The 14,564-nt window shown below is 35.0% G+C and overlaps 1 protein-coding gene across 3 annotated transcripts in view; it reads right to left on the bottom strand.

The window, feature by feature from the left end:
• Window positions 1-10,286: 10,286 nt before the first annotated feature.
• The window catches only part of LOC126831694 (uncharacterized), a 38,054-nt gene continuing 33,776 nt past the window's right edge, over window positions 10,287-14,564 (bottom strand). For 2 of the 3 annotated variants that reach the window (XM_050562351.2, XM_050562353.2), the window contains 2 exons: window positions 13,134-13,461; window positions 10,287-12,479 (listed from right to left, as the gene is read on the bottom strand). In XM_050562351.2, coding sequence (XP_050418308.2) covers window positions 11,388-12,479; window positions 13,134-13,421 — 1,380 coding nt within the window. In that variant the 5' untranslated portion in view covers window positions 13,422-13,461 and the 3' untranslated portion in view covers window positions 10,287-11,387. Of the gene's footprint in view, window positions 12,480-13,133; window positions 13,462-13,662; window positions 13,897-14,564 lie in introns of those variants that run through there. The other variant, XM_050562354.2, reaches the window with a different exon arrangement.

The raw sequence follows: 14,564 nt of genomic DNA, 5'->3' as shown, positions 1-14,564 counted from the left end.
GATCGACTGTTCAGTTAACTAATCCTGACCGTTGCAACCGTAGGCGTACGAGCCAGGGGTGGGGCCGGGCAATGTGCCCCCTAACGTTCGGGCAATCTTATTTGTCGTGCAGACGGGTAAAGTGAAAACAAAAGTTAATATTTTATCTAGTTGGCAAAATAATGTGCCCGGAATACAACATTAGGAACTCAAAAAGTCTAGAATGTTTTAAGTCACAGTTAAAGACACACCTATTTCTAACAGCCTATGATTAAAATATTAAGATAGACGCAGTTTGATAGTGGAGAGCCAAATATGCGCCATGAGCATTACTTTACGTAATGGAATGAGCGCTCAATAAAAACTCTCAGTATTATTATTATTATTATTATTATCTAATAACACAATAATTTTACTTTTCTTTTAAGTGAATACTACGAATTCAAGCATTTTGATTAAAGCATTTTGTCTGGAGTCACTCTTCATTGTGCGGGGGGATCACGGTGGCTAAGTGGGTCAGGCGCTGGCTCGCTAGCCTGGAGGTCGGGTGTTCGATCCCTGCATTGGCCGAGAAAGTTCATCCAGATTTTCCGGCGTGGTTTCCCCTTGTCAGTGATGCAGGACGGATAAGACGAAAAACCGAGGTCCCGTGTACACATTGGCGTGCACGTAAAAGATCCCTTGACAGTTGGAATTCGATATAAGAGTAGGCCGTAGTGCCACTGTCCGGGCAAAATTTCCCTCATAGCAAACTGTATGGCGTATGCCCGTCTTCATTATATAGCCCAGCTCGGAGCAAAACAGTAGGACGTTAAATCCCATTTCATTTCATTTCACTTCTTTGTGCGACATTTTTCGGGCATCGATTATTGTTTGTGAATGCAGCTGCAACAGTCTGAATGGATGGTTGGAATTCAGGTCGGCATACAGTGGGATTTAGGTTGAAAACCGATTAGAAACTTTTAAGTTGCTTAATTCACGTGCTAGAATAGCAGAAAAATGCATTTGTTGCGGTTAAATTTTCAAAATATTCTTGAGAGCGCGAGGCTCCCATACCTCGCGACGATTGCCTGGATGTTTGGGATTTGGGATTTAGGTAAGTAACCCAAAGTAGACTATATTTGACCACATTGAAGTATCTGTATTCACGGGCTGGTCTGCAGATAAATTTTCAAACATTTATCGAGCTCGTACGCCTATGCATCACGGGACCATTTTATGCATAGATTTATCTGATATTTCTTATTTTATTTTGCCACAAGGACAACTGTGAAACGTGAAACACCCTTCATAAAAGACTTTTGATTAAAAAACACAAAAATCACGTCACGCTCCAAATGTATAATGAATTTATTTATTATACGTATACACTTTCATTCATCGTCTTCTCCATACTATTCAACAAGGGCGTTACTCAAATAGCTATTTCATTTTTAAACATAGGGGCATAAATGGTCTGACAATTAATTTTATTTGCGCAAACCAGTGAGGTGTTACAAAGAAATACACTGAAAAAAAACTTGTGTTGAAACAACACAAACTTGTGTTATTTTCAACACAAGTTAGGTGTCTCTATTTAACAACACAATCTTGTGTTAAATGTTGAAACAACACAAAACTTGTGTTAAATGTTGAAACAACACAAAACTTGTGTTAAATGTTGAAACAACACAAAACTTGTGTTAAATGTTGAAACAACACAAAACTTGTGTGAAAATCTACACATTATTTGTGTTGAAATTTCTGAAACTTGTTTGTGTTGAAATTTCTGAAACTTGTTTGTGTTGAAATTTCTGAAACTTGTGTTGAAATTTCTGAAACTCGTGTGGTTTCGTACAAACTTGTGTATAACAAAAAAATGTGTTGTATTTTACCAATTTATATCCAGTATAGCAACCTTTCGAATGCAAACCCCTTCCATTCGTTCTGTTTAAACTGTAATTATTGATAAATGACATAATAATTTTGTTTGTTAAATTATTATTTATTCAATAAATGATATGAAAAAATAAATTAATGCCTAATTAATACCAATACAGACATCTCGAAGGTTAATAAACAAAGTTAATTCCAATAGTAATAAAATTGTGTTATACAATGAAAAAATACCCCCACCCCCCCCATTCCCAATTATTAAATAAAAAGTAGCTATTTAAATTGAAAAATAAAGCACCGAGACATTTGGAATATTAATGAACAAAGTTAATTTCAATACTAATAAAATTGTGTTCAATAGTAACAATATCCCCCACCCCTCAAAAAAAGCTATTTAATTTTTTTTTACAATTAACCTTAAAAAGAACTGAGAATATAATATATATGTTCACAATATCCCTACCCCATGGTCCCAAAACATACATTTTAAATATATCTAAATTTAATATCAACCAAACCAAGCACTAAAGACATTAATAATGCACTAAATTGAAATACTTTTAAGAAAAAATAGTCCCTTTAACAGATTAGGAATTCAAAATTTTCTACAGTATATAAATGGGAACTAATAGATTAAGCACAGGCAAATAATTATAGATAGATAAAATAAATATAGCATAAAAATCAAACAAAATGGAGAAAATTAAAAATTTGTAAAACAAAAATTGATTAATTAATAAAACCATTTTATATAAAAGAGGCATTAACATTCGAAATGTTCACTAAATGTTTAAAAATAAAGGTTGATTTCATCCTACAATAATACATTTTTATAATTATCGAATGTTACTATTAATTATTGATGATCCCTCTATATTATTTCAAGTTTTCAGGCCAAATCTTTAGTGTTTAGGATTACACTGCATTCTATATAATGAAACAATATTAGAGATGGTTTGGTATTTGACATTAAAAACAAAAATGTGATTAAAAAGGCAATATAACTTTTGGGTTTCCACAATAAGATCTGTAAAAGAATTTGATGACTTTATATTCAGAATTTAGAGTTGTTTTCTTTCTTTGGTATTAATATTCACTAAATAGATATAATTCTCCAAGGATGTTCAAGTGATTATTATAAATACACTTATCGACAAATGGGGTTTTGATGTGGATTTAACTTGGTACACCAGTCATGGGTATAGAGTTATTTAGGGGGCGGGGGAGTTGAAAAGAGCATAATTTAACAATATATTATATTATTTTGAGACTCATATGTATGACTACATGCGAATGCAAAAGGCGGGGGGGGGGGTATTTTAGTCAGGTAGCATTATTGCTTACTCATGTACACCAAAAACACGTCATCTCGCTTAAACAGATGTTTTACGCCAAAACGCTTCAACTTGATTGATTGCCATGTTTTTGGTGTATATTTATATCTTTTCTTGGGCGCCGAATCGAACTACGGCTTTTAAAATGTTCCAAAATCGACGTAAATTGATTTTTTCAACGTTAGTTGGTATACAACGATGAGCACATGAGTGAGTAGACTGTGGGAAAGTTACGACAACTCATTTCCAGGCGCCATTTTGGGTCCCAATTATGACGCCATAAAAGCTATGACGTCATGGCTTCATACAGGTTTACATACCAAAATTTGTTTTTTTCTTGCAGTATTAGACGTTGAGGGATAATATAACGTTTTACCCTAAAAAAAATGCAAAAGAAACCAATGCAGTTTGGTTCAGTGATAAATATATCAAACAAAATCATACCCAAAATCGGGGAATTTTCTGAGAATGATATCTCGTAATCAGTGTGTTTTACTATTTACTCGTTGGATTATAAATGATTTCTTTTTAAATTCCTCAAACACAGAGTGGTTATGAAAGCGAAATGTGCCGAAAAATCGAATTTGACAAACGTCAAATTAAAAAAAAGAAGTATTTGTTATATGGTGCCGGGCGTTTCTTTCATAATGGCCACCAAATTTGGTAATATTATTATTATTATTATTATTACAGCATATTTATAGCGCGCCCTTTCATAAAACATGTTCAGGGGCACTCTACAAAGTGACAATGTAATCATAAATAAACAACAAGATTATGGACATGTTAACAATTGTATACAGAGTCAGTTAAAAGCCTCATTAAATAAATGTGATTTAAGTTGTTTTTAAAAGAATAAAGAGATGTACAACATCTTAAACTAAATGGTAGATTATCCCATAAAACAGGTGCTTGATAACTAAAAGAGACTAGTTGAACAGTTTTGGGCTTTAAAAATAGTTTATCTGATGTACGTAATGTTTGACCATTATATCGTGGTTATGTACGCGAAATGTGCGGAAATCGAATTTGACAAACATCAATTAAAGAAATGTATTTTCCACGTGGTGCCGGGCATTTCTTTTAAAAGGGCTACCGAATTTGGTAATACATGTATAAGGCAATTTAACAAAAAAACATAAATTTGGTAGACCAAAAGGGCATCTCTTAAGATACGTAAGATATGACTTTTGCAATGTCCTTTATATGGTTTTCGATGTCTCTGAATTTGAAGATAAATTTTGAAAATACAAAATAGCAGCAACACCAATTGGCGGATATTAAATTAATCGTCATTTTTCCTGTTGGATATTAGATAGTGTCTCTTAAGCATGATGTACACTGTAGTTCGATGTACCCTTTAGTTCAGATATAGTCTCCAAACCGTGTTTACACTGACTGTAGTTTGGGTGTAGTTCGTCAAATGAAGATGAATTTTACGATACAAAAAAATGAATTTATTGTAAACGCGCTTTAAATATCTGGATGCGATAGACTTCGTGATAAAAAATTCAAGGTACATTATATCATTGGCAATAATAAGATCCAATTTTAGTTTTTAGTTACACACTGTTAACCACCAATAGATGTTTTAATGACAATAAATCATAAAATGTATTCAGCTCGACGTAAGACATAAATAGATACAGTTGGTTTAACTTGAATAGAAGTTTTAATTATCTATGCTGCATATATGCATATATCACCTTGATGTTCATATCGTCTTACGTATTTGTCAACATCAAGGTTAGTGCGACCCATTTGTGACAATTTCTAGTTCCCAAATATTAGCGATTTAGCTCCTTTAAAAGCGAATGCAAGTTAAATATGTTTAATCAGAGGCGGATTCAATGGGGGGCGCGAGGGGCGCCCCCCCCCTCTAATTTTCAACAGTGCCCTTTTTTACGGCTGAAAGTTCTTGAATGTGTCCAATTTAACAGCGAATTTATTATTATTATGTAACATATTAAGAACCTAACTACATTTTTGGGGCACCAACCACCACCGCCCCCCAGTCAAAAATTTCCCCGTACGCCTATGGGTATGCGTAAGAATATTCAGTTCAATATACTCACGGTGTATGATTTTATTCATACTTCAATTTTAGTGAGTAACTTCTGCAACGTTTTTAGAAAAAATTGCTATTAATTTGGCCAGTACTGTAATAGCAAGTGTATAAATATTTTCTGTTCAGTCTGTACACAGTAACATATCTGAGAACCATATTATCATTTCTGCCCAAGGCTCCCTGTGATTTATAGTTAGCAGTGATACAAGGCAATTACCAATTTTCCGTGCTCTTGGCCTGAAGAAATAAAATAATAAAAGTCAAGTTTTTATTATTATGCAAGTGGAAAAATACAATTCTTCATGGTATGATTTGAATAAATACAACTGATTTGAAGTTGGAATTATTATTTGTCTAAGATGACTGGGCATTTACAAATTGAAATAGCTACTCTTCATCAAGAAAATACATGAATATTTTTCCCAATTCACCTGGATTTTATTGTAGGTCTTTGTACGTGAAATAGCTTTATTTAATGTCCGCTTCCACCGAAGTGATATTGCAGAAAATTAACAAATTCGGATTCCCGTTTAAAGGAATTAGACTACACTATCGCTGGATTGTATTATATTCAAAATGGCGCCCAGAACACAAAACAAACATTGCAATTCAGGGCGGACTGGTGTCGAGGTTGTATCCTAAGAATGATTTTTTGAATATTTAATCAAACAGAAACACAATTATGCACATGCAGTTATGATATAATATTAAATTAGCTTACCTCAAATACCTCGAAATATACTGTTTGGTCAGTTTGTCCGCCCGCCATATTTCTATTAGTCACACATCCTTCGGCCAATTAAAATGGACGTATATTTTGTTTTAACCGAAACGAAAAATTTGCGTTATAAATACATTGTACTAAAAAATACCAAAATCACAAACCTGATATTCTTATTTTCTGACAAACTTTTTTCACAACAATATCACTTTTTTCGATACTAATGCTTAATAATACAGTTAACATTTGCAGTACCACAGGGTTAATACCGCAAAATTACTTCAATAAATATTTCTTTCTTTGTTTTAAGAGTAATTCATTTTAATTGGTCATTTACAGGTAAGAATAAATTTCCAATTTCGATTAATGAACCAATTAAATTAAATAAAAAGATTAACTCGACTATTTCCACGCCCATTCAAACATTTTTTTAAAACGTAGATATAACACAATTGTTATTGTCTTTGATGTGTCAAGTTTATTGGGGCGATATCAATCAGACACCTCCAAATGCAGACATTGTAATAACCTGTCTCTGTATATTGTCTGAGACAAGATGTGAAAATAAACAAAGAGTAGAATCAGAATAATCTTTTATTATATCTAATTAAATAAATAGTTTATATTTAGATAATAATTGACTAAAACTTTGATCTCTTATATCAGTATACTGTTATAAAATACGTTGTTTTAAAAGAGATATTAAATGCATCGCACGATACAAACATTGCGATTTCTACTTAATGTTTGTAATAATTAATATATCCTTTTAGATAATTAGAAATATTAAAAAATAAATCAAGTGAATTACTCGACATTCAAATTCAGGAAGAGTGGCTTTACATATAGGCTAGTGATAAAGGAACATAATAAATGTTATCTTTAATGTCGACGTAATTAATTATATGGAAAAAAAACACATAAGATTTTATAAATGTACACAAGTTTGTGTTAAGACATTGAAAAAAACACAAACTTGTGTCATTGCAATGCAATACAACACAAACATGTGTTAAATATTTTTAACACAAGTTCTTGTGTTGAGATCCAACACAAGGGTTTTTTCAGTGTAGAAGATGTTAATACAACCGTCTTAATCCAATATCCCACTATCGCCATACGCGCAAGGAAAACGTGTCTGCGGCCGTCAAATTTTCCAAAGTATCTTTAAGGGAGGGAGGGGGGGGGTCCTGCACGGTAAGCTCTGCCCCTTCGCCTCTCGCAGCCGACCGGCACCACCATCTATAACCCGAAATTAATTTTTTGGGGCATTTAAGGTTCTGCCCCCGAATATTTATAGAGCCTGTACAGCTTTGCTCGCAAATGGGGATCTCTCAGCCCAGGGATCAGTATAGAGCATAATAGGGTTTTGTTTTTAAAGTCTACGTTCCAGACGTGTCACTACTATGTTAAAATCAAACCTCGTTGTATCTAACGGCATAATTACTTACGTGCAATAACCCGGAGAAAAGAGTACTTGCGGCCTGTAATTCCTTCGTTTATTTGACATTGTCAATACACATTAACGTATTTATAATGGTTTCTCATTACGGTGGTGTTGAATGGACGAATGATTAGCGTGTGCACGCTGTATCATAAGGCCTGTCATTGAGTCAGCTGGCGTGGTTTCGAATCCCCGGTTGTACGTGACAAGGAGTTGGGTCACCTGTCCAACATCGTGGGTTTCTCCGGATCCCTCCCGCTGCTAAAAGACCCCTACGCGCAAGCGAATTAATGAAATAATTTTGAACCATCAGTTAGTCCCGAAATACCCCCCCCCCCTCTCTCTTGTCTCATTATGTTGACATGGATAGACGAGTTATCTCCCCTGTTCTAGACTTAATTCACCTTTCATGTTTATTGTTACTGATTATTATATTTAATGTAGGCGTGGACCCCCTTGTAAGCAGCGTATGTCGGAGGGCATTGTAAGGAAAAACGTATAGTCGTTCGTATGGGACAAAAAGTGATGACCCGTGTACAAATTAGCGTGCACTTAAAACAATCCGTGACAGTTGGAATTCGAAATAGGAGTATGCCGTAGTGCCGCTGTCCGGGCAAAATTGCCTTCTCAGCACACTGTTTGGCTTATGCCCTTCTTCATTAGCCCAGTCGATGCCGAAAAGTAGGACGTTAAACTCCATTTCATTTCATTTTACATTTAATGTACTACAGGTAGAGTAACGTGAAGAGGTTTGATGATGCCCGGGACCAAATCCAGTGTTGTATGCCCCTGGACCAAATCCTGTGTTGTATGCCCCTGGACCAAATCCTGTGTTGTATGAATCTAAGACTCCAGTACACACAAATCAAATAGCAAAATCAAGTAAAAAGCTAAAACAAATGTACTTTTATCAAATTGAAAATATTGGCAAACGATCTGAAAAATGAATTTTCGCCACCCTGGGTTTAGAGGGTATAAATGTGTTATGAGTAGATAGGGAAATGAAATGGGGTTTAACGTCCTACTGTTCTGCTCCTAACCTGGGCTAATGAAGACGGGCATACGCCATACAGTGTGCTATGAGGGAAATTTTGCCCGGACAGCGGCACTACGGCCTACTCTTATATCGAATTCCAACTGCCAAGGGATCTTTTACGTGCACGCCAATGTGTACACGGGACCTCGGTTTTTCGTCCCATCCGAACGACTAGACAGCTTTCCTTGTCAGCCCCTCCGTCCTGCATCACTGACAAGGGAGAACCACGCCGGAAAATCTGGATGAACTTTCTCGGCCAATGCAGGGATCGAACACCCGACCTCCAGGCTAGCGAGCTAGCGTTTTACCCACTTAGCCACGTGATCCCCTTTTAGTATAAGACTAATGTAATAGGAATTCTCGATTTCTCCCCTTTTGAATGGCAATTTTTTGTTTTGTTGACTTTTATGGTCCAGAATCGAAGACATGTGCTTGAATTTACATTTTCTCCTGGTTAGTGTGCCGGTATTTTACTCACTGACCGACTGTGGCTCTCGACATCGTAAAACCAAAATGGCAGGTGGCACTGAATTACTCATAACCCTTAGACTGCCCCAAACTACTCTAACTGGTGATCCTTTGACCACCCATTTCAGCTGCACAGCTGTGACGCTCACAAGAACTAGAAAACGGACTGCTAATAGTAAGCTATTCATGTATCTCTGTCGGTTGATTTCGGTTTTTTCAGGGATGTACCGGTTTCAATATAACATGTTTCTATAATTTTCATCAAGGAATCTGGGAAGCCAAAAAAAGGGGTACAGTATAATATTGACTTGATTGGTAAATATAATATGTCTCTTTCGGCTATTATTCTAGATATATTTAATTGACACGTATACTATCTCCCTGATAATGTCTGTCTACTACATCGTTAACACTGTTCATCACGTGCATTTTGCATACCGATAGTCAATTGGCCAATCACGCTATTTTACCGAAATTTCGTCTAATAGTTTGGATGCTGCTATGGCGGGTGTGACGCCAGGCAGGGTAAGCTTACTCTTCCGGACACCTGTTACCACAGTTTGTCGTGTATTTTGTACACGGTGAACAGTCCATATGCTGATTACACTATATTGCCTTGTTACACTATCTTGCCTAGACAGTTTTTTTAGAACTTCGAATTTTGTCTAATGGTTTGGATTGTTCGTTCTTGGTTTTATTTTATTTTTATATTAAACACTGAAATATACTGTTTCAGTATTCAGTTTTAAAGGGAGATAACTTTTACAACTGTCCGCCTCATCTCTACCATTAGTTTTTGAGTAACACTATTTCTAATTCTGAGATGATTATTGTATATGGTTTTCTGTCGCACTCTAAAAACAAAGCCCCAAACAGATAGATAAATCGTAAGTCATACTAATAACTTTTAAAATAAAACTTTGTTAGGAAATATAATAAAAGTATTCTGACTACCAGATACTGCTGTGTCACTAAGAGCATATGTTCACTGGGTTAATTTTGGGACTAACATGTTGTAACTTTTATTTCAATAATTCGCTTACACGCCGGGAAGGCACCCAGGGGACCTTATGAAGACCCACGAGGTAAGGCAGTCGACACTGTTGGAATGAACGGTAAAGAATAACAACCTAGACTCTGGAAGGAAACGTGGTAATTTCGGGACTGTGTAATGGTCTATAGCTGTTGGAGGAAAGCGGAGGACCCGGAGAAATCCCACGAGGTTGGAGAGAGTACCGTACACCTTGTCACTTACAAGCAGGGAAACTAAATCAACTATCAAAACTATTTATTTAACACAAAACCGTGATGCAACAATAATATATTGGAAGATGATTTACAAATTAATACTAAAATACATGTATACAAAATATATATTTTATTTTAATGTCACAAAATAACAGATTTAAAGTACTGATGATTCATTTTACCTAAAATATCAAATTTCTCGCAACTTCTAAAATGTACTCAGATTGATTATTTAATTTTGACGTCTGATAATGTCCCGTTTTGGATCCAATTGGAATTTCTTTAAAAAAAAAAGGACAACTAATGAATGAATTGACGCGGACAACAACATGGCGATGGGGGTATTGTATAGTTCGATGGAATTTGAATTCCAAATAGCTCTGTAAATACTGCACGTTATTCATGTAGCGCTGAATAGGCGCCACGGGACTTTAATCTAAACAATGCAAAAAACAAAATTTACCATACATTTATATTATACTGTTAGATATAAGTTTAATTATTGGAGAAGAAATTCTAAAACCTGTTTAACAATAATACATTAAAACAAGAGTTATAAAAACAGTGTATACAGTTCTAATTATAGATCATTATTTACATGTATAATATATATATATAGTCAACAGTTACTCGCTTATCCAGTATTATTGTGTCGAGAACAGTATCAACTGTATCTTGAATTGTTTAAACGACATTTAGTAACAGAATGAGAATAATACATGATACAATTATATGGAATACTTAGATGTTTATTTCTATGGTGACGTCTCGACGAGGATTCTCTCATCTTTAAAGAATTACACTTGTAATCCATATAATATTGGGGATCACGTGGCTAAGTGGGTAAGACGCTGGCTCGCTAGCCTAGAGGTCGGGTGCATTGGCCGAGAAAGTTCATCCAGATCCAGTGAGCTATGAGGGAAATTCTGCCCGGGCAGTGGCACTATGGCCTACTCTTATATCGAATTCCAACTGTCAAGGGATCTTATACGTGCACGGGTTTTCTTCCCATCCGAATGACTAGACAGATGTCCCTGCTATCAACATCAGCCGATAGATTGAGTTTGTTAGTCTTAACTTGATATTGCCATAAACACGTCTTATCTGCGTTCACATAATTTCATTTTCTTTTTTTACGGTTCATATAAAATTTCCATCTATCTGAATATCACGTACGAGTTAATATCACGTTTTATTTAGTTTGTATTTTCAGATTAATTTCTATCTATTTTGTTTATTTTGACAGTTGTTTGTACTGTGAACATACCGTTGTCGTCAAGGTAACCATTATCAGGATTAATGAGTTTATCCCAGTCTATCAATCTATAACCATATCCTAGACCACCTGGTATATGTGTATCTGTCTCCCTTTGTACTTTATGTTTACTAACATTGTTTATATTTAACAGTTTAAATGTACGATCAGCTGTAACAGTTTTAACTGTTTTATCCTCTACCTTCCTCAACCATAGGTAAACATCCAATGTTTGTGTATCTTTATGATGCGTAACATCTACATACCATGGCATTCCTTGTATCATTACATCATCATCACAGTAGTTAACGTTTGTCTCCAGTATCTGATTTACATTAAAACTACTGGTAAAAGTTGCACTATCCATGATTCTCATTTTATTCATTTGTTGTTTTAATGATTCTACGTCAATCTTCACCATGTCATAAAATGGATGTCGTATCACAGGGGTTTGTACATATGATGAAATATCGTGATTTATTTTGGTCTGAACATCTGTCATGCTATGTTTGTCCAGACATGTAATTAAAGAACTTTGTAATAACATACGATCAGAATAATCCCACCAATCTTTCATTTTAGATGTCATCCTGCCAGCTTCCTGTATGAAATTGTTTAATTCCATAATTTCGTCATTTTTCACTTTGATAATATCATCTTTTATTCCACTTCCTAACACGGTTACTTGATCACAAATGTTTTTAACATTCTTGTCAACATTATCACACGCGGTCTGACAAGAGTTGTTTAGGTCAGATATTTTAGCCTTTAAATAGTCAGAATGTTCTTGTAGTTGTTTTATCTTTTTATCAGATTCTGTTTTAAGTTTAAGGAATTGACCTTTCCAGTTTTCTTCAGCTTCATGTAAATCAGTTAGTTTATGGTTGTTGTGCCATACTTGGCGACAAACCACACAACATGGTTGGTTACAATCCATACAGTAAACTTCTATTTCTTCATTCTTGTGTTTTCTACAATATTGTTTGTCTTGTTCAAGAGGTAAAGTTTTTCTAGTAGTTTCTGCTTGAGTTTCACCTAATTTATCGTCTGTCTGTAAATATAACAATTTATTGTATGTAATTAATTTGTTTTTTTTATTAATTAATAACGACAGATTTACCTTAGATTGATTATAAACCACAAAATCAAATGAAGGGTCTGACATTTGGTTAAACTGATTTATTCATAATTACTGTCAGCCCAGTAATTCTACCAGTGCAGTATGGAAGATCAAGGAACATTGTCTAGTTGTTCGGATGGGACGAAAAAACGAGGTCCCGTGTATATGTCAGTATACACGTATGAGAACCCCTGATAGTTAGAATTCGATATAAAAGTAGGCCGTAGCGCCGTTGTCAAGGCAACAAGTCTCACATATCACACTGCATGATGTAGGCCTATGATGTAGGCCTATGATGTAGGCCTATGTCCATCTCCATTCTACCACAGGTTTTACAAATTATTGTTGTTTATACACTAAAGAACGTTGTTGATGAATACTTGTGAATATTTTAGTATGAAATGTATAAAGACAATAGTACAATCAATCCAACTCATACTGGGCTTTGACAACTTGTCATATGAAACTTACAGGACAAGTATTAGACACGTTGCCAATGTTTTTGATCCATTATCTAAATATACAGTCCACTTGTTCTAATTAATTGGTTTAATAATATCTAATATTCTAACATAATTGACTTACCTTTAAAGTCTGGACTACTTCATGGTAGCCATTTACTTCCAGACTTTTAATAAACAGGTTATACGAATCCCCAGCACACCATCGTAATTTTCTTATCAGAATTTCAACCCCGGCTTTTCGTCCTTTATTTTCTTCTTTAAGATTAATTTCCTCCAGATCGTCGTGATCTATGACGCCATATTGGAAGAGATGTGCTGTTATATTTTTAGCTTGTAAATTCTCTAATAAATATGAATAATTCCTTCTTAGAATCTGATAATCAGATTCCGCCATTCGGTTTTGAGCCATTGTGAATTATCTTGATTTATCGTAGTCTTTAACAGTAAATCTGAAAAGAAAGAAGAAAATATCAATGAAACATGGTGCTTTTTTCATAATTTAAAGCGGGACATATTACTGTCTTGTTTATTATAAATACTCTAAGCGAAATACTAACACAGGATTATATAATATGTGAATAAGATTCTGTAATAAAACACAAGAAGAGAGAACAGTAAACAAGGGACGTAATTATATATACATAACATACCTTATAAACAGTAGATAAACATAAAATATCTCTGATTCAAAAAGAATTGAAGCCTTATTAGTTGTTACAACTCAGTGGGCCAGACCTCTTTATGTAAGATCTACTATATCTCTCTATATTAAAAATTTAATCTATCTGTCTATGCGCGTGTTTATTCAGCTTGTAACTAGTGATAATAATAAATATTATGATATATTAAACCTGGGTTAAAGGTCAGACAGTAAATTGTAGCTGCATGAAACGGTAGATTTTATTCGTTCTAGGCCTGGATTTAAATTAAGTTTTTTAGATCGTTTAACAATAAAATAAAGGCCAAAACATTTATTTAAAATCGTTAAAATGAAAAAAAAAATGACGAATAAAATAAATTTATTTTGGAGACTATGGGTAGTATATACTGGAGTACGATTACAACACTGAGCAAATATTTCTCGAATAATCGTTTATATTTCCTTTCATCTTGTTATTATTCATCGTTTGTCTGTATATAATTGGCCTACTTGTTACTGTTATATTATTTGCTTGAAAAACGTTAAGAGAATACTTTTAGAAACGTTGTGGGGGGGGGGGGGGTCACGGTGGCTATAAGCGGTTAAGGCGCTAACTCGCTAGCCCGGAGGTCGGGTGTTCGATCCCTGCATTGGCCGACAAAGTTTATCCAGATTTTCCGATGTGGTTTCCCCTAATCAGTGATGCAGGACGGAGGGCCTGACAAGGACAACTCTCTAGTCGTGCGGATAATAAGAAAAACCGAGGTCCCGTGGCGTGCTAGTAAAAGATCCCTTGACAGTTGGAATTCAATATAAGGGTAGGCCGTAGTGCCCCTGTCCGGGCAAAATTCCCCTCATAGCACACTGTATGGCGTATGCGCGTCTTCATTAGCCCAGGTCAGATCAGTGAGC

Source organism: Patella vulgata, chromosome 9, assembly GCF_932274485.2.
Source record: "Patella vulgata chromosome 9, xgPatVulg1.2, whole genome shotgun sequence".
Lineage (NCBI taxonomy): Eukaryota > Metazoa > Mollusca > Gastropoda > Patellidae > Patella > Patella vulgata.
This window is presented reverse-complemented; position numbering and strand designations above follow the sequence as displayed.